Here is a 20036-nt window from a genome sequence, read left to right as displayed (position 1 = left end):
TTTAAATTAATCACACTATTCAAACTGTATATATAAAGTAATTATGTGTGAAGTTTTATGTATAACATTTTCTAATTCAATTATTCGTAACCAAATACATTATACAGTTGCCTTAAACTTAACACCCCTCCTGCCAAGTGGTACTACCGTAGAGGTTTTTTAAACATTGCAATGCATCGTAATGGTTATTTTTAGAATGGCGAACTGATGCAGCTGTTAATACGTGCTGTAAACGTAGACACTACTAGACTAGTACAATAATGCTTAATTGCTGCATGAAAAGAAAACTTGTGATTTACTTAGATGTGCCGACCAAAAATATTTTTTAACAAATATCATTGTTTAAAACTGTGAGTTTAAAAAGTTTCCAAAAAGGCGCCACTTTGCTGAAAATGGCCAGAGGGGGAGCGGCCGCTCCCCCTGCTCCCCCCCTGCGTACGCTACTGAAACGAATACAACCCCTCCCCCCCCCCCATAAAAGCGAACAATATTGTACATGCATTGTCATAGTGCTGACTAGCTATATTAATTTTTTGGCGTCGTCTGGTATTTGAGTGTATATATGGGGGGTTGGCATTCACATTAACGGGCGCAACCACGTCGAAAATAGTACTAATGTACCGTCAAAACAATTTTTCAACCAGTCAAAGTAATAAAATAGTAGGGGGAGAGCAGAGGCGTAGCGACCCTTCCCGGCGCCCAGGGACAAACTTTTCGATTTGCACCCCCCCCCCCCGATCGAGATTTCGATTTGGACCCTCCCCCCCCCTCAAACTTTCAATTTGCACCCCCCTCATCCTTTCAATTTATTTTTACAACCCATTTTGGCGCCCCCTAAGATCGGTGCCCGGGGACATGTGTCCCCCCCCCCCCCCCTCGCTACGCTACTGGGGGAGAGGGATGACTCCAAATCAAAATGGCAAAATTGTTAGAGGGAGGGAGATGGGGTGACACACCCTGACCTAACCTTATAATCAAGAAAAACTCCAAAAACTGTTAAATAATAATAGCGCCTACATTACGATCGAGGTACATTATAAAAAATATTTATAATTTATAATATATGTAGATCTAGAATCTATATGTAGATTAGCAAGGTAGGCTCTGTTCTGAGCCAGGTTTATTTTTTCGATCCTTTCCTGCTATTTTTTACCCCACTGTGAAACTATTTTTGATTAGATACAGCTACAGCAATTTGACCAATCACAATGATTTTCACTTGTCTTTATGGTGTATCGAAACAATATGGCGATTGTTGACGAAGTCGTCGTAGTTGTGTTAAACAGCCATTAAAATAATTACGATGTATTTTCCTTTAGGTTGGCCGAAAAGGCTAAAATCAAATAAAGGAAAGTCTCATAATATAAATCATATTGTCAGTAGTTGTGATCGATTGCTGTTTGCTGTCGTATCGTCCAAGTCTCTTAATATTTGGTATTCAAAGGTTGGTACACCACCGTCCCCCTCCAGCCCCTCCAGTTTTGTGATTCAGGTTTAACTCCACCCTTTTAGTCTCTTAGTATAACACACTATTATTAAGTCTAATCTAACACCGAGTAATAGATCTACTATAATTATATTTGAGCCTAAATTAAGTCCAGTATTTTGTGACTGTGAAGTAGGTTTCTCAGTGTCCTGTTAATTAATAATTATTATAATTAATAGGCCTATTATAGTATTAGTATACTATTAGGCCTAATAGCCTAACTAAATTACTAGGCCTAGTAACTAGTTACTAGAGTTAGGCCTAGACTAATTATTAATAATTAAATAACTAAAATAGTATACTAATAAAAAGTCATATAGGCTTATTTGTAAATAAACAACTAGCCAACTCATTATAATAATGGATTATCGTCATAGTGGATAGCCTAGCCTAATAATACTATTTTTAAATTAATAATACAAGAGACTATGTTCATACTTCATACTTTATAAGCATGAACTTCGAGTGCCACTGGTAGTATCTAGTAGGTTGTCCTACCTTCACTTAAAAAAAAAACAATCTGTAGTAGCTGCTGCATTCTTTTAATTAATCTCTCTATAATGAATGTGAGCAATTGTTTTAATCATAATATGAAATTAGACATTACAATTTAACTATTTATAGTAGTAATTTTCCATTGTGCAAGTAATTAGTAAATAAGCACATATTCTTGACTGCCGTGACACTTTACAGTTTTTTACACCTTGCTTTTAAACAAAAAAGCTTTTTGTTGTGATATTAAACATACAATTTGATTAATAAATGTCAAACTTATTTTCAATTTAAAAATTTCAGCCATGTGTTCAGATTGTGACGCTTAAACTTAATCATAAGTTACTTGCAGAAGTTGGAAACTTTCTCAGAGGGGAATGGAAACCAGATTCATCTTTAGTTGCTATAATGGTAAGACTTCTAAAAGATAGTGTGTTTTACTGCTGTAGACTATTGAAATTGTAAACTCTATATATGCAAGCATGCATAAGAATTTAATGGATTCCATTTTACTCCTTTGCAGACTGAGAACAATTGTATTGTGTTTATTAAAGTTGAAGTTGACAACACTGTACCTAACCATCATTGTCTCTATGTCATGCAAGAAGGAAAGTAAGTGAACAGTAGTGCTTCCATTTTCCAAAACATAGTCCATATCTATAGTTATATTTATATTAACTTGAAATTGTGAAATCAATCAATTTATTAATAATGTGATAAAATGGACTTTTATATTTTATTATTGATTATTATTTATCAATATTTATATCAATATTTTTACTTTTGACTGAACTTCACTCCTACAATTGTTAATTTATTTATTATTTGTTACAATCTGATTGTACTGTAAAACATATGAATTACTTTACAAAATCTCTACATGTTTTCTTTCCTTGATTCCTCTTGCAGAGTTCCATTGTCACCAAAAATAAACATCAATGGCATCTTAGATAGTGATAGTGTCCCAGCAATAAAGCTCACATATGTTGCCCATGTTAGAATGCAGTCATCAATTTCATGGTAAGGATGTAGCAGGACTGTCATAGGCTTCAAATGATAGCAGTATTATTTAAAATGGAATGTTTGTTTCCATTGTAAAATTGTGATTTTTCTTCCACCCAGCTTTCTCTCAGTGAAAGATGAGTTGGTGGTTGCCACAGTAGATGGTTGTCTAAACAGATTAAGATGGTCTGGAAATAAAAATGAGAAGGCTACATTGCACCTTAAGGATATACCAGTGTCAACTGATTTACAACAGTTTAGAGGTTTGTTTTTATATTTTATTTAAAATAAGATAAAAAAAAAGATAATAATTATGAACAGATGTTAATTAATGATTGTTCAAGTTGAAAATGCATTTAGTGTAATAAAAAAAAATTCTCTTAGCGTCAAGGATATCCCATAATGATAGTCATGTCGTGGAGATGGAATACAGCCCAACTCTAGGTGGTTACAGCATGGTGCTTTCCTCTGGCAGGGCTCTCTTTGTTATTCCCCCTTCAAACAGGGGAGAGCAGACGGTAGGTGCCACCACATAACAGTTGTGACATTAGACATTTTAAAACCCTTTTCTGTGAGAGATTTCTTAACACAGATCATTGATTTATTTGTTTATTTTAATGTTGGCCTGCATTGTTTTATTTTAAACCCATGTTTTTAACAAGTTTCAAACAAAGTTGTAAATGAAAGTTTGAAACAAATATTTTAGCCCAATGTGTTACATGTTTTACAGAGTGCACATGGGGTTTGGGCACAGGATGTCAACAGTGCTGCTAGTGTTGCTGTCAACCACAGATATAGACTTATTGCTTTTGGCTGCCAAAGGTGGTTTTATTTATTACCTGCTCCTGCTGTGTATTTATGTAGCTACATTAATCATAATATAACTAAAAATTTGCTGATAGTTAATCTTAATCAGACCCCCTGCTCAATTGCACACTATTGTGAAATCAGTAAAAAAAAAATGGCTTAATTTAAAAAAAAATTATTTCCCATTTGCCAATCTTTACTGAATAGTTATTAAAAAATTATTGCTTTATGTTAACTGAACTGTTTCCTTATTTGTTGTAGTGGAGATGGTGTTGTGTATCACTTGGATGAGGCAGTGGGGGCTCTGGAAGTTTCTCACAAGCTTGTCATCTCAAGTAAAGAATTTCCTGGTATGTCTGCCACTTATTGGGCTTTTTTAAATGCGTAAACTTTGTCCTAACAAAATGATCTGATTGTTATTCATACTCAGTTTGTTTTAACACATGATATTAACATTTGTTCCATTATTAAAGTATGGTTATGCAATCATAAAAGCAGTCCCTTATAACTTACACATCACTTTATATTTCTAACAACTGTATATGAGTAGCTCTTATGCTTAATGAGACATGTTTGTACTCCTCAGATGCAGGGATAATTGCTGGTTCAGTGACTTGCATGAAGTGGACACCTGATGGAACTGCATTGGCCCTGTCCTGGAAAAATGGGGGACTCTCCTTGTGGAGTGTGTTTGGATCACTTCTCCTGTGTACATTAGGTGGAGAATACAGGTACACCAGTCTCAGCAGTTGAGTTCTTGACATGCTATTAACACACTAGTTGCCACAATAAGGCAAACAAACAATTTCTGTAATAATATTAGAAAAACCTTAAAAACTGCAGCTTAAGTGTAAAAAAAAATACATTAATATGTACATGCTTTAAATTAAGTTGTTAAAATAATTCATCTGATTAAGTTAAGTAATTAGAAGTAAAATGAACATGAATGAACATTTCAGCATATCAGACAATGGCAGCTTGTTCCCACCTCCTATCATATCCATGGAGTGGGGTCTCGAGGGTTACCACCTGTGGATGGTGACACTCACCTGTGATGGTAACTCTGACCTTGACCTGGCTGGACACGACTCTAAAGAGGGCTCCTTCTCTGACGAGTTTGACAGGAAACTGAAGAGTGATGAAAACTGTGAAGATAACAAAGTAAAGGAGGAAAAGCTGGAACAGGTGTCAGCTACAGAACTCATTCAGTTCCAGTTCCTGAAGAGTGCACTCACTGTAAACCCTTGCATGGTAGGTCTCTTTATCAATTAGAGAAGGTCTTTTTTTTCAGAGTAGCTCTTTTTCAATTAGAGAATGTCTGGTTTTCAACTAGAGTAGGTCTTTTTTTTCAGAGTAGGCCTTTTTTTCAGAGAAGGTCATCTTTTCAATAGCGTAGGTTACAAAGTGCTGGTGTGGTCTTGAGTTCTGATCCCAGGCTCAAGTCTGTAGGATGTCTGAGTCCACCCAGCTCTGATGTTTACATAACTCATGTTAGGGAAAGTAAAGATTACTTGGTATTGTGCTGACCACACTATCCCTTAACATGCTAAGGCGACTGAAACAGGTGAACTCTACTTGACCTGCCCTATATTTTGTAAGGTTTGAAAGAGTTCTTAAGCTTTTTCCTTTTTTATTAGTTTCTTTTTAATGAGAATAGGTCTCTCTTTCAATTAAATTAGGTCTCTTTTTCATTATAGGAAATCTCTTTTTAAAATTTTTCAGAGTATGTCTCTTAAAAAATTATATCTTTATAAAAGTACTTTTTGTTTTATCAAAATTGATTTGAAGATTAAAAAAAAAATTGTTGTGTGATTGATTCAGGGCAACCATGAACATGTGTTCCTGCAAGGGGAGGACAAGCTGTACATGAGCACAGGGGACACCATGTCGCGGGGACACTCCCACTACCACGCAGGGGGCAGCTCCTCTGCTGGCCACGGCTACATAGGCAACAAACAGTGGCAAGTCATCCCCATCTCCCACAGCTATCTGGCCTCTAACTGGCCCATACGGGTACGTAGCTGCTTCATAACTGATCTTCAGATGGAATGGTAAATGTATTGTACAAGTTTAGATTACCTCATACAAAAGTTTTTTCACACTCCCTTGTAAAATGTCTCCATTAGTCTACATCAGGGGTCTCCAAACTACGGCCCCCGGGCCGGATGCGGCCCGCGAAGTCCTCTCATCCGGCCCGCGGAGATCTTTTTTTCCAAAGAAAAATCGTTTGTCGGTGATTGCTGTGGAACTTTGCCCAGAAAAATCAAAGACTTAAGTGGAAGAAACTGGCCCCCGAACTGAAATTTGATAGTTAATGCGGCCCTCGGACTGAAAAGTTTGGAGACCCCTGGTCTACATGGACCAATACTGTGTGTGAAACAAATTAAAAAATTCTTAGACTACAAAATCATTGTCCTGGGATAAATTGAACTCTCTCAACTTAAAACTAATTTTCAGTTAAATGCCTTCTCTACTGAAACTATGATAGATACATTGATCAAGTCATTGAATAAATTATCTAAAAATTATTTTTTTTATCATCATTTCCATATCTTTTAAAGTATTCATTATAAAAAAATAGTTATCCACTAAAGTATGAATGACTATTGTGTTACCTCTGCAGTATGCATCAGTAGATAAAGTATGAATGACTATTGTGTTACCTCTGCAGTATGCATCAGTAGATCAAATATGAATGACTATTGTGTTACCTCTGCAGTATGCATCAGTAGATAAAGTATGAATGACTATTGTGTTACCTCTGCAGTATGCATCAGTAGATAAGGCAGGCCAGTGTGTGGCTGTGGCGGGGAAGACTGGGTTTGCCCACTACGCCCTGTTCAACAGGAAGTGGAAGCTGTTTGGGAATGAGACTCAGGAAAGGGACATGGTCGTGTCAGGTGGCATCACTTGGTGGAAGGATTTCATCTGTCTGGCGTGCTTCAATATCCAAGGCCAGAGAGACGAGGTTTGTTGTACAACATGTCTGGTCAGATTCAGAGCTAAATCAAGGGCAGGAACTTTTTTTTGTTAGTGTTTATTAATTTAGGTGTTATGGGGTGGCATGATCAGGTGGTAGGGTGCACAGTAGCACAGAACACAAACATGAGTTTGGTGCCTGATTTTGAGACTATGGTACAAACAGATACTTAACATATCCTGAGTCCACCTATCTAATGAGTTTCTGATTTCAACCAGGGAAGTTAGATAATCTCCTCCTTTTTGACCATTGTCTGTAAGGGTGCTTGTACATTATTTTTCTGTAAACATGCAGGTATTAAAATGATACTAAGTGCTATATGATATTTAAAAAACATTGCTAATAAATATATTGATCCAGTTTAAAATGACTCTCAGATTCGCTGCTACCCTCGTGCGTGTAAGCTGGACAACACGTTTGCCCAGGTGTTCAGGCTGCGGTCTCAGGTGCTCCTCCTCAACACATTCCGTGACCTGCTTATTGTGTTTTGTGCTGACAGCCATGTTGTCATGTTCAGTCTGGAGAGGAAAAATACACAACAAAGTGAGTTCAAGGTTAACTTACAGTCCTTTATTGCTATGTTAGATATATATATATAGATACTTCCCTAGGAAGCATAAGATGACACTTCACCATGAAATTTGATTGGTGACTTTTTTGTTTTCATTTCAGCCTTGACTATCCAGCCTTCCCATTCCTCTCAAAAGATTTCTGTCTTATTTGGCCTCCCATTAGTTTTATATCTATGTAAATTCCACTCCAACCTGGGCACTTAAACTGAGATTGTTTTTTACTTCCCCACTAAATCAATGGCTTGTTTAATGCAGCTTGGGATTTGTATAACTCTGGAATGATTTTAAATTCAAATTTCTATTTCCCTGATGAGGTTTTAAAAATACAGATGAGTCATATGTCATGCTACAGTTGAAATATAGTTTTGTTGTTAAACTGATATGTACATTCCAGCAGTTTAAAACTTCTATTTCTAGATCCTTCTGTGCTGATCAGCATGGTGCAGGAGATCTCACTGACCAGCTTTATACCTCATCCATTGTGTGTCACTGGCTTAACCTTGACCTCACTCATGTCTGACTCAGGTGAGTAGATTGGCATTATTTTTACAGCTAATTAATTATGATAGGAATTTTAATAAAACATTGGCATTATTTTTTACAGCTAATTTACTATGAGAGGAATTTTAATAAAACATTGACATTATTTTTACAGCTAATTAACTATGATAGGAATTTTAATAAAACATTGGCATTATTTTTTACAGCTAATTAGCTAAGATAGGAATTTTAATAAAACATACTTGTCAATGCAGCTGTATTTTATGTGTGTTATTAGAGAATTAGATTGGATTGTTTTTTCAAGTCACAGTTAATGCCAAGCTCCACCCATCAGCCAAGGAGGCGGAGTCTATGCTAGTGAATGTGTCTGGGAAGCTGCTGATGTTTCAGAGGGACAGGACAGGCCCACAGATCAAAGATGAAAAGAACAAACACAGGCCTGTAAGTCTGTGACATTTCAAATATCTCCAGAACGGAGGCAATGTGCTTAGTTGACTTGAATAAGTAGGCTTAGTTGACTTAATATCTGTATGTTAGTTGACTTGAATACCTGTATGTTAGTTGACATGAATATCTGTATGTTAGTTGACTTGAATACCTGTATGTTAGTTGACATGAATATCTGTATGTTAGTTAACTTGAATACCTGTATGTTAGTTGACTTGAATATCTGTATGCTAGTTGACTTGACTACCTGTATGTTGAGTTGACCTGAATACCTGTATGTTGAGTTGACCTGAATACCTGTATGTTGAGTTGACCTGAATACCTGTATGTTGAGCTGACCTGAATACCTGTATGTTGAGTTGACCTGAATACCTGTATGTTGAGTTGACCTGAATACCTGTATGTTGAGTTGACCTGAATACCTGTATGTTGATGTTGAGTTGACCTAAATACCTGTATGTTGAGTTGACCTGAATACCTGTATGTTGAGTTGACCTGAATACCTGTATGTTGAGTTGACCTGAATACCTGTATGTTAGTTGACATGAATATCTGTATGTTAGTTAACTTGAATACCTGTATGTTAGTTGACTTGAATATCTGTATGCTAGTTGACCTGAATACCTGTATGTTGAGTTGACCTGAATACCTGTATGTTGAGCTGACCTGAATACCTGTATGTTGAGTTGACCTGAATACCTGTATGTTGAGTTGACCTGAATACCTGTATGTTGATGTTGAGTTGACCTGAATACCTGTATGTTGAGTTGACCTGAATACCTGTATGTTGAGTTGACCTGAATACCTGTATGTTGATGTTGAGTTGACCTGAATACCTGTATGTTGAGTTGACCTGAATACCTGTATGTTGAGTTGACCTGAATACCTGTATGTTGAGTTGACCTGAATACCTGTATGTTGAGTTGACCTGAATACCTGCATGATGAGTTAACCTGAATACCTGTATGTTGAGTTGACTTAAATACCTGTATGTTGAGTTGACCTGAATGCCTCCATCCCCAGGTGCCCTTCTGTAACCCCACTGTTGTAGCTACCTCTGTAGAAAACCTTTGGACAACAACAAGGGCCAATGTGGGTAAAATCCAACTCATGGAGGCAATGTGGCTTGGCTGTGGTTCTCATGGCATGAAAGTAAGCTACTCATCTCATATGTTCAAATAGTTTTATGTGGCTTGGCTGTGGTTCTCATGGCATAAAAGTAAGCTACTCATCTCATATGTTCAAATAGAGTTTTATCTTGCTGGCACTTTTCAATCAGAAAATACAACCAATGTTTCATTCAGTACTGATTTGTGGAGATATTATTTAGGAAATGTGTTTTTAATGATACTGTATTTACTTAGTGTTTATAAAAAATAAGCAAACTTTACACATCCTACCAACCTCCACTCACAAATGCACTTAATTTATTGATTGTTGTAAACAGCTTGCCATGAGCTAATCATTTATATTCCCTGTCAGGTGTGGCTGCCACTGTTTCCTAGAGATGAAGGGAAGGCACACAACTTCATGTCTAGGAGAATCATGCTACCTTTTAGAGTTGATATTTATCCCTTAGGTTTGTTGTTTTATTTTACTACACATCATTAGTTCTATAAATATTCCCCCCCCCCCCCCCCTCTACATTCAACTCAACTAAACAATGTACTGGTTGCTTCTGTTGCAGCTGTTTTGTTTGAAGATGCTGTTATACTGGGTGCTGCCTGTGATGTCGTCTCATATACCCTTTCATCATCTGTAAAAAATTATTCTGAAATGCCATTTTGTACATTAGAACGAACTGTAAGTGATTTTATTTTTACACCTTGTCGTATAGTGTTAGTATAATATGGAATGTAAGTTATCAGAATCAATGAACAGTAGAGTAGCTTTATAAATTAATTATGGTCAAATACATTTGTTGTTGCAGAGTCAAATCTACCTTCATCATATACTTAGACAACTTCTCAGGAGAAAGTAGGTGCTAACTTTTCTCAGCTCACACAATCAAACTCATTTGATTTAAATGGATAGATTAATATTTCACTCTATTAGATTTTACAAATTATATTTGATTTCTATTCTCTTATTACATGTACAAAATAAATCTTACTTTTCACTGTTACTTTTGTGAAATTGGATCAAATTAGCATTTCGATGTATAAACTTTCTACTTCTTTTCATTAAGTCATGGTATTGGATAGAATTTGCATTTAATTGTATTGAAACATTAAATTTGTTTTGTTTGCTTTAAGCCTGGGTGTAAATGCCCTTGACCTAGCTCGGAGCTGTAAAGAGCTAACCTATTTTCCTCATGTGCTGGAGCTTCTGTTACACGAAGTGTTGGAGGCTGAGGCTACATCCAAAGAACCAATTCCAGGTAAAAAATCTTTTCCTAAACACAGTATTCATCACACGGTCCATCTATTAGTTGAGTTCTTAAAAGATTTCTCTTTAGCTAAACTACTTACAACTATGTGAAAACATTGCTTAGATAAGTTTTGTTCTTTCCAGATCCATTACTTCCACGAGTGGTAGCATTTATCCAAGAATTCCCAGAGTTCCTACAGACTATAGTACACTGTGCTAGGAAAACAGAGGTTGCTCTTTGGCCCTATCTCTTCTCTACAGTTGGCAACCCTAAGGATTTATTTGAGGTTTGTTTTGTGTGGGATGTCTGTACTTGTTCAATTTTTTAATAGGTTTCCTTTAGAAATACAATTCTAACAAAAAAATGTGTATCTTTTATATTTATTGCTAACAGGCATAAACTTGAGTTGTTGAGACCTTGAGGCTTACAGAAACTAGAAAGTCAAATATCCATTTGCTTATACACAGATCTGTAACTGTGTGACACTATGTCTCTAACCTGCTCTTTGTTTCTCTACAGGAATGCCTTATGCTGGGGAACCTAGAGACAGCAGCTACATATTTAATCATCCTACAGAATCTAGAGAAGCCTATAGTCAGTAGACAGGTTTGTTTTGTTTACAATTGTGTGGGATGTGTTCAGCCTATAGTCAGTAGACAGGTTTGTTTATGTTGTGTTGCATGTATTCAACCCTCTAATTCTACCATTACATGATGGTAGTTTGATGATGATTTATTTTTGGAACTGTTCTGTATTCCCAGCATGCAACAATCTTATTAGATTCAGCTCTGGATAAAGGCTATTGGGAGCTGTGCAGGGATTTGGTGAGATTTCTCAAAGCCATAGGTAAGGATTCAGTCTTAATACAAGAGTTTAAGGTATATGTTCTTTTTACAATCATGATTTTTACCCTTATATAAGATTTTAGGTTTATATTATAGATTTTCTGCTTTTGGTAAGAGTTTAATGTTAAAGATTTGTGTCCCTTCTAGCACTAAATCACTGACATGTTTGTACATTGACCACTTCTGTCCCCTCCTTAGACTCAACAGAGCCAGTTGAATCCATGACAAACTCTCGCCTCTCCGGCACTGCCACCCACTCGGCATTTCCCACCAGCCCCCCCATGTCCCCGTCCAGCCATGCTGGCTACAGCTACAGCAATGTCAGCAACGTGGGGCGGATGAGAACGTCCAGTATAGTGGAGCCCAGAGAGGTCAAGCTGGTACAGAAAGAGAAAGCTAAGCACACAGTGTCTGACTCACTGATCAGTGCAGGGAAAAGGTGGGTGCTTGCCGTTATACTCATTTACCTAGTTTCAATAGAACCTTATCCTAACTTTATTGATGAGCTAGTTGGGAAAATAAGAAAGAGAGAGAATTTTGAAATGAAAACTCCAAGTTGGGAAGGTGTGCATTTTGACAGAATAATAATTTTAAATAGTCAAGAAATTTGAAAAATAATACATTCTATGCTTTTTTTTATGATTTAACATTATTATTTCACAAATTAAACATTACTTTTTACATTTTGTTATATTAAATTTCCAAGGTTTGCTGAAGTTTGCTATTGATTCATCTAAAGTGACAGAAGGCTGGTGAAATTGGCTTAAGTTAATTTCTAGTGAATTAATCTAGTTTTTATTTGCAGGCCTACTGCTAAACAAAAGCAGACAGAGCCCACAGCTGAACAAGTGTACATTGATATGATCTTGTGTCGGCATGCCAGGAAACTACTAGCCTCCAACAACATCAGGACACTGGGCTATTTCTCTGCCAACATGGAGGATTTCCAGTTTGTGGCTTGGCTCAAGAGAGAGAGGTAAAAGTTGCTGTGTGAGGTTGGGCTTGATTCAGGTGTGGTTTTAGTGTTGGTGTTGATTTAGGTGTGGTTTGGTGTTGATTCAGGTGTGGTTTGGTGTTGATTCAGGTGTGGTTTCAGTGTTGGTGTTGATTTATGAGAAGGTGTGATTGTAATGTTGTACCAATGTATTCCATGTGTGAGTTGTTCCATATGTGAAAAGTTCCATGTGTGAATTGTTCTGTGTTTGAATAGTTCAGTGTGTGAATGTTTCCATCTTACTCTGACAGAGTGAGAGCAGGAAAGATGGAGGACTTTGTCTCTGCTTTAAGAGAAATCCACACACAGTTTGAGTGGCCAATGCCAGTTTTATCTGCTCAAGCTTTACAGCAACTGAAAAAATCCCTGGCTGGTAAGTTCTCTGTTGAACAAGTTCTCTTGCTTTCTTTCTTGTTGCAGTTTACAGTTACTTCCTCCTTGTCATGTGTACTTCTGTTTTTGTTTGATTAAAATCTATTACAGACATTTTTAATGTAATTTAAGAAACTCTAAGAACATTTTTACATATATTTATTTCTTAAAGGAATAATTGTATAGCAAAAATTTTAAAATAATAACTCCTGTGTGTGTATTTTAAAAATTTCAGCATCCTCCTCATCCTTGTCATCATCTGTGTTGGACGATGATTTCCTGAGTCCATCTGTTGAGAGTGAGCCAATGACCAGTCATACACTGACCAGCAGCATGATGAGTCCTACACTTGGGCCCCAGCTGACAGAGCAATCTGTGGCGCAGGTTGTGTCTGATGAGATCATCCTCAAACCACAGAACTTGAGAAGTGAGTGGGAATAGATAATCTCTAACACAATGATACAGCTACTATTGACAAAAGATAATCTCTAACACAATGATACAGCTACTTCTCACAAATGATAATCTCTAACACAAAGTTGCAAGTCTCTTAAAAGAAAATCTTCAACTCAAAACTTAGACATGAGCTGTATTATACTCTGTGAAAACATAATCTCTAACAACACAATCTGTGGTCTCTCTCTAAGAATATTTTTGTTATTTATTTCCTACTCACTGTTACTCAGTGTTACTCACTCTTTAGATTCTATACACATGTCAATCTGCTATCTTTTGTAAATGCCATCTCAAAGTAAACTTTTGTTTTGTCTAGCTGACGAGAGCAGTTTGGCTACAATAGAAATCTCCGACTCAAGTTCACTTCTTGGTGATTATGAGGTGGTGAATGACTCCATCCTTGCTAACGATGTCCAGCTCAACATTGACTTGGAGGGTATTTCCCAGGAGGTTGCATCTAGTCGAGGCCCTGAGCAAGCTCATCTGGAGCTGGAGTAAGTCATTCAGTAACTTTTATTTCTCAGTTCAATATCACCACATTATCCAGCACATCAGCACTACCTACCCACACTTTTCCTTTTTAAAGATTAAGTTTGGAATATATTTATCATATATTAATGACAGACTGTATAAGAATACCTATACTATGACTTTTGAGATTTTCCTGGTTTAAAAAGTTGTCTTATTAACCCTGGAAGATGCAGTACTTTTAATCACAATACGTACTTAATAAAATAATTAGTGGTTATTGTTATCTAAGAAAAATGTACATTGTTGACATTCCAGGTACCTTCTACACATCATGCTGGAGGCTGGTTGCTTGGAGTGGGCACTAATCTTGGCCATTGTGCTGCGTGACAGCATGGCAGTCAGTCGGGTGGTGACCACAGCCAGCTGTACAGAAACACCTTTAGACATGGTGGCCAGGATGAGAGAAGGGCTCAGCTATCTGGAGCTCTGGGCTGACACTGAATGGTGCGTTGTTTAAACCCAGTTGTACTTTGTTTAGGTCCATTTCTCTTTGGACAGTATCACCATAACACTATACCTTACAAGATACAAATGTTGAGCTTTTTGAAACAAATAATCTTTCTGTTCTCTCATGATTAGCTATTTCATATACATTTACTACATAATGGGTGTAGTTAATAACTACACCATTATTTTAACTTAGCCTAATGTTAAAATTTTAAAATCAAATGGGGTTGCTGAATCTATCCTTAAGTTTACTTATTTAAAGCTATAAAAAAAATATTTATTGACTTTTACTCAGGTCTGTGTTTAAGTGTCAACTTTAACAAACCTAACTACTAGAACTTTGTATTGAAAATGTCATCTTCAATTAACCCTCTAACATCAAGAACAAAATGTGTGCAATAAAAATAAATATCCTCTTCAATTAACCTTCTAACATCTAGAATGAAGCCCAAAATGTGTGTAATAAATGTCCTCTTTAATTAACCTTCTAACATCTAGAACAAAGCTCAAAATGTGTGTAATAAATATCCTATTTAAATAACCTTCTAACATCTAGAACAAAGCCAAAAATGTGTAATAAATATCCTCTTTAATTAACCTTCTAACATCTAGAACAAAGCCCAAAATGTGTGTAATAAATATCCTATTTAATTAACCTTCTAACATCTAGAACAAAGCTCAAAATGTGTGTAATAAATATCCTCTTTAATTAACCTTCTAACATCTAGAACAAAGCTCAAAATGTGTGTAATAAATATCCTCTTTAATTAACCTTCTAACATCTAGAACAAAGCTCAAAATGTGTGTAATAAATATCCTATTTAAATAACCTTCTAACATCTAGAACAAAGCCCAAAATGTGTGTAATAAATGTCCTATTTAATTAACCTTCTAACATCTAGAATGAAGCCCAAAATGTTTGTAATAAATGTCCTCTTTAATTAACCTTCTAACATCTAGAACAAAGCTCAAAATGTGTGTAATAAATATCCTCTTTAATTAACCTTCTAACATCTAGAACAAAGCCCAAAATGTGTGTAATAAATATCCTCTTTAATTAACCTTCTAACATCTAGAACAAAGCCCAAAATGTGTGTAATAAATATCCTCTTTAATTAACCTTCTAACATCTAGAACAAAGCCCAAAATGTGTGTAATAAATATCCTATTTAAATAACCTTCTAACATCTAGAACAAAGCCCAAAATGTGTGTAATAAATGTCCTCTTTAATTAACCTTCTAACATCTAGAACAAAGCTCAAAATGTGTGTAATAAATGTCCTATTTAATTAACCTTCTAACATCTAGAATGAAGCCCAAAATGTGTGTAATAAATGTCCTATTTAATTAACCTTCTAACATCTAGAACAAAGCCAAAAATGTGTAATAAATGTCCTCATTAATTAACCTTCTAACATCTAGAACAAAGCCCAAAATGTGTAATAAATGTCCTCATTAATTAACCTTCTAACATCTAGAACAAAGCCCAAAATGTGTAATAAATGTCCTCTTTAATTAACCTTCTAACATCTAGAACAAAGCCCAAAATGTGTAATAAATGTCCTCTTTAATTAACCTTCTAACATCTAGAACAAAGCCCAAAATGTGTGTAATAAATGTCCTCTTTAATTAACCTTCTAACATCTAGAACAAAGCCCAAAATGTGTGTAATAAATGTCCTCTTTAATTAACCTTCTAACATCTAGAACAAAGCCCAAAATGTGTGTAATAAATGTCCTCTTTAATTAACCTTCTAACATCTAGAACAAAGCTCAAAATGTGTGTAATAAATGTCCTATTTAATTAACCTTCTAACATCTAGAATGAAGCCCAAAATGTGTGTAATAAATGTCCTATTTAATTAACCTTCTAACATCTAGAACAAAGCCAAAAATGTGTAATAAATGTCCTCATTAATTAACCTTCTAACATCTAGAACAAAGCCCAAAATGTGTAATAAATGTCCTCATTAATTAACCTTCTAACATCTAGAACAAAGCCCAAAATGTGTAATAAATGTCCTCTTTAATTAACCTTCTAACATCTAGAACAAAGCCCAAAATGTGTAATAAATGTCCTCTTTAATTAACCTTCTAACATCTAGAACAAAGCCCAAAATGTGTGTAATAAATGTCCTCTTTAATTAACCTTCTAACATCTAGAACAAAGCCCAAAATGTGTGTAATAAATATCCTCTTTAATTAACCTTCTAACATCTAGAACAAAGCTCAAAATGTGTGTAATAAATATCCTCTTTAATTAACCTTCTAACATCTAGAACAAAGCTCAAAATGTGTGTAATAAATATCCTATTTAAATAACCTTCTAACATCTAGAACAAAGCCCAAAATGTGTGTAATAAATGTCCTATTTAATTAACCTTCTAACATCTAGAATGAAGCCCAAAATGTTTGTAATAAATGTCCTCTTTAATTAACCTTCTAACATCTAGAACAAAGCTCAAAATGTGTGTAATAAATATCCTCTTTAATTAACCTTCTAACATCTAGAACAAAGCCCAAAATGTGTGTAATAAATATCCTCTTTAATTAACCTTCTAACATCTAGAACAAAGCCCAAAATGTGTGTAATAAATATCCTCTTTAATTAACCTTCTAACATCTAGAACAAAGCCCAAAATGTGTGTAATAAATATCCTATTTAAATAACCTTCTAACATCTAGAACAAAGCCCAAAATGTGTGTAATAAATGTCCTCTTTAATTAACCTTCTAACATCTAGAACAAAGCTCAAAATGTGTGTAATAAATGTCCTATTTAATTAACCTTCTAACATCTAGAATGAAGCCCAAAATGTGTGTAATAAATGTCCTATTTAATTAACCTTCTAACATCTAGAATGAAGCCCAAAATGTGTGTAATAAATGTCCTATTTAATTAACCTTCTAACATCTAGAACAAAGCCAAAAATGTGTAATAAATGTCCTCATTAATTAACCTTCTAACATCTAGAACAAAGCCCAAAATGTGTAATAAATGTCCTCATTAATTAACCTTCTAACATCTAGAACAAAGCCCAAAATGTGTAATAAATGTCCTCTTTAATTAACCTTCTAACATCTAGAACAAAGCCCAAAATGTGTAATAAATGTCCTCTTTAATTAACCTTCTAACATCTAGAACAAAGCCCAAAATGTGTGTAATAAATGTCCTCTTTAATTAACCTTCTAACATCTAGAACAAAGCCCAAAATGTGTGTAATAAATATCCTCTTTAATTAACCTTCTAACATCTAGAACAAAGCTCAAAATGTGTGTAATAAATGTCCTATTTAATTAACCTTCTAACATCTAGAATGAAGCCCAAAATGTGTGTAATAAATGTCCTATTTAATTAACCTTCTAACATCTAGAACAAAGCCAAAAATGTGTAATAAATGTCCTCATTAATTAACCTTCTAACATCTAGAACAAAGCCCAAAATGTGTAATAAATGTCCTCATTAATTAACCTTCTAACATCTAGAACAAAGCCCAAAATGTGTAATAAATGTCCTCTTTAATTAACCTTCTAACATCTAGAACAAAGCCCAAAATGTGTAATAAATGTCCTCTTTAATTAACCTTCTAACATCTAGAACAAAGCCCAAAATGTGTGTAATAAATGTCCTCTTTAATTAACCTTCTAACATCTAGAACAAAGCCCAAAATGTGTGTAATAAATGTCCTCTTTAATTAACCTTCTAACATCTAGAACAAAGCCCAAAATGTGTGTAATAAATGTCCTCTTTAATTAACCTTCTAACATCTAGAACAAAGCCCAAAATGTGTGTAATAAATGTCCTCTTTAATTAACCTTCTAACATCTAGAACAAAGCTCAAAATGTGTGTAATAAATGTCCTCTTTAACAAATGTCCCACCTTCCACAGCCTGGGCTACAAGTCATTCTTCCACCAGATCCGTGGCGAGGCTCAGAGACTTGGCAAGCTGCTGGAGGTCCCAACAACGCCGAGCCTCAGCCTGGATGTCTCAAGTTCTTCCAATGACACGCCTTCTGTAGAGGAGGGCAACTTGTCTCCCTGTGTTCAGGCCATCAGGCCAGAAGTTGATGCTTTAGTTAACCAGCAGGAAGGCTCCGCACATTACAAACGTAGTGACTGCGCTATTTCTTGATAGTTCTCAAATCTTCAACACTTAAGTTAACTTTGTTCATGTATTCCATTTTTATCAATTTTATTTTTGTAAATATTGTATTTTTAACTGTACAGAAATATTTAATGTAATTATTTTATTCTTTGACTTTTGTCTTGACTAACCCCTGGACATGGATTATTTTTATTTATATTACTAGTAAGGGCAGGGAACTCTTATCTATTCCAGTCAACAGTTTTCATACAGGCCACCACTGCTACTTCATACAACATAAAAATCAACATTTTTCTCTCTGTTATGTTCTGCGTGAGTTATGGGTTTTCATTGATGACATATTTACAATCCGGTTCATATACACTTTGCTATTACCAAGATATGTGTTGTTGCAATTGTACAAATAAAATCCTTTATTTATTCATACTGTCTTGAAAGATGATCTAGCTGGGTTATTTTTTTATAATTCTGAAAATACGGAAATCACGAGGGCCGGGTTTTAAAAACTTTTAGATAAACTTTGTAGAGAAATTTTAGTGATGAATTTAAAAAAAAAAAATATAAATATTTGCAATTTAGCAGAATGACAACAATATTAGTTTATTATTTTTGTGAAATGAAGAGGTTGAATCAATAAAATAATTGACAAGACACCCATGTTTATCATGACAACGAAGTTCATGCATCTGTTGCTAGGGAAATGTGAAAGGAAGATAACATGTGAGGGGAAAAATATAATTTTTTAACTGGCAAATGTTTTTTTAGGTGATCCTATTTCTAACATCTGCATTTCAATAGATACTATTCTTTGTTTAAGCAGGCTACTTCATGTTGATCTCTACAGTCTGTTGTTTCATTACAGTCTTTGTCTTGGTTCTGTTACTAGTAGTCAATTCTATTGTTCTGATGAAATGTATTTTTCTAGTGACGTCAAAACAAGAACAATGCTTATTTATGTTTACATGATTTTCGTTTACTGACCAAAATTGTGCTATGTCTACATCTTCAAGCTGGCAACAGTTTTATTTTCACATTAATGCAACAATTGTTTACTTAATTCAGAATGAGTTCCCTTTCCAGCTGATCATTGACATAGACCTACTGTTTCCATTTGTTATAAAAACTGACTGTCCCACATACCTAGTCCCCATAAATCTGAATGTTTTGTTTTCATAAAATGTAGTTATGTTAACTATATAATATTATGAAACACTGCAAGAATATTGTTAAAGATTTCTTTAAATATAAAAGCATATCCTTTTCATCAAGTAAACTTCAGTTTCTAAAAATTATCTGTTATGTCTATGGTAAGAAATGTTTTTAACTGCTGTAGTGAGATTTTTCACCATGTTCACACTAAGCCATGATGAGGGAAAAGAAACATATCAATAATGTTGATTAAAAAGTATTAAGATATAATCAATGATTTTTTAAAAAAATGCAACTGTTGGTTTGATATTATTTAAGATACAGTTCTTATTCTTTTTATTTATTCTTTATTCTCCAAAAGGATTTTCCCCAACATTCCCCCCCCCCCCCCCCCCCCTTGGAGCCACTCAATTTTATTGTCTTTTTCTGGTTTTAAAGTAGATTCATCAATCATTTTCTTTTTCTTTAAAGCAATGTTT

The 20036-nt window shown here is 35.0% G+C and overlaps 1 protein-coding gene across 4 annotated transcripts; it reads left to right on the top strand.

The window, feature by feature from the left end:
• The first annotated feature begins 1242 nt into the window (after positions 1–1242).
• On the top strand, positions 1243–19932 carry LOC131936454 (guanine nucleotide exchange factor subunit RIC1). Of its 4 annotated transcripts, none has more exons than XM_059293447.1 (31): positions 1243–1444; positions 2282–2389; positions 2502–2590; positions 2888–2998; positions 3101–3243; positions 3365–3498; positions 3711–3802; positions 4049–4137; positions 4374–4518; positions 4747–5038; positions 5609–5800; positions 6507–6524; positions 6573–6755; positions 7145–7310; positions 7757–7864; positions 8145–8281; positions 9311–9439; positions 9770–9866; positions 9975–10090; positions 10218–10264; positions 10543–10667; positions 10802–10944; positions 11178–11264; positions 11420–11504; positions 11702–11942; positions 12309–12479; positions 12749–12870; positions 13105–13296; positions 13642–13819; positions 14112–14300; positions 18192–19932. In XM_059293447.1, the coding sequence occupies exons 1-31, from the start codon at positions 1304–1306 to the stop codon at positions 18433–18435; spliced, it is 4314 nt and encodes a 1437-aa protein (XP_059149430.1). In that variant the 5' UTR covers positions 1243–1303; the 3' UTR covers positions 18436–19932. The 4 variants fall into 4 exon arrangements, with proteins under 4 accessions (XP_059149430.1, XP_059149428.1, XP_059149431.1 ...); XM_059293445.1 differs by lacking the exon at positions 6507–6524 and adding an exon at positions 6411–6428; XM_059293448.1 differs by lacking the exon at positions 6507–6524 and having other exon boundaries at positions 6555–6755; positions 8151–8281.
• Positions 19933–20036: the final 104 nt, after the last annotated feature.

Source organism: Physella acuta, unplaced genomic scaffold (genome assembly GCF_028476545.2).
Source record: "Physella acuta isolate Inbredline_101_S28 unplaced genomic scaffold, ASM2847654v3 ptg000178l, whole genome shotgun sequence".
In the NCBI taxonomy this organism is placed as follows: domain Eukaryota; kingdom Metazoa; phylum Mollusca; class Gastropoda; family Physidae; genus Physella; species Physella acuta.
This window is presented reverse-complemented; position numbering and strand designations above follow the sequence as displayed.

Bases quoted from the DNA above. Each gene is read 5' to 3' on its own strand.
- LOC131936454 (XM_059293446.1), top strand. From the start codon at position 1,304: ATGTATTTTCCTTTAGGTTGGCCGAAAAGGCTAAAATCAAATAAAGGA. The intron at 7,311-7,756 runs GTGAGTTCAAGG...TTCTATTTCTAG, and splicing joins GAGGAAAAATACACAACAAA to ATCCTTCTGTGCTGATCAGC. The intron at 12,480-12,748 runs GTAAAAGTTGCT...TTACTCTGACAG, and splicing joins GCTTGGCTCAAGAGAGAGAG to AGTGAGAGCAGGAAAGATGG.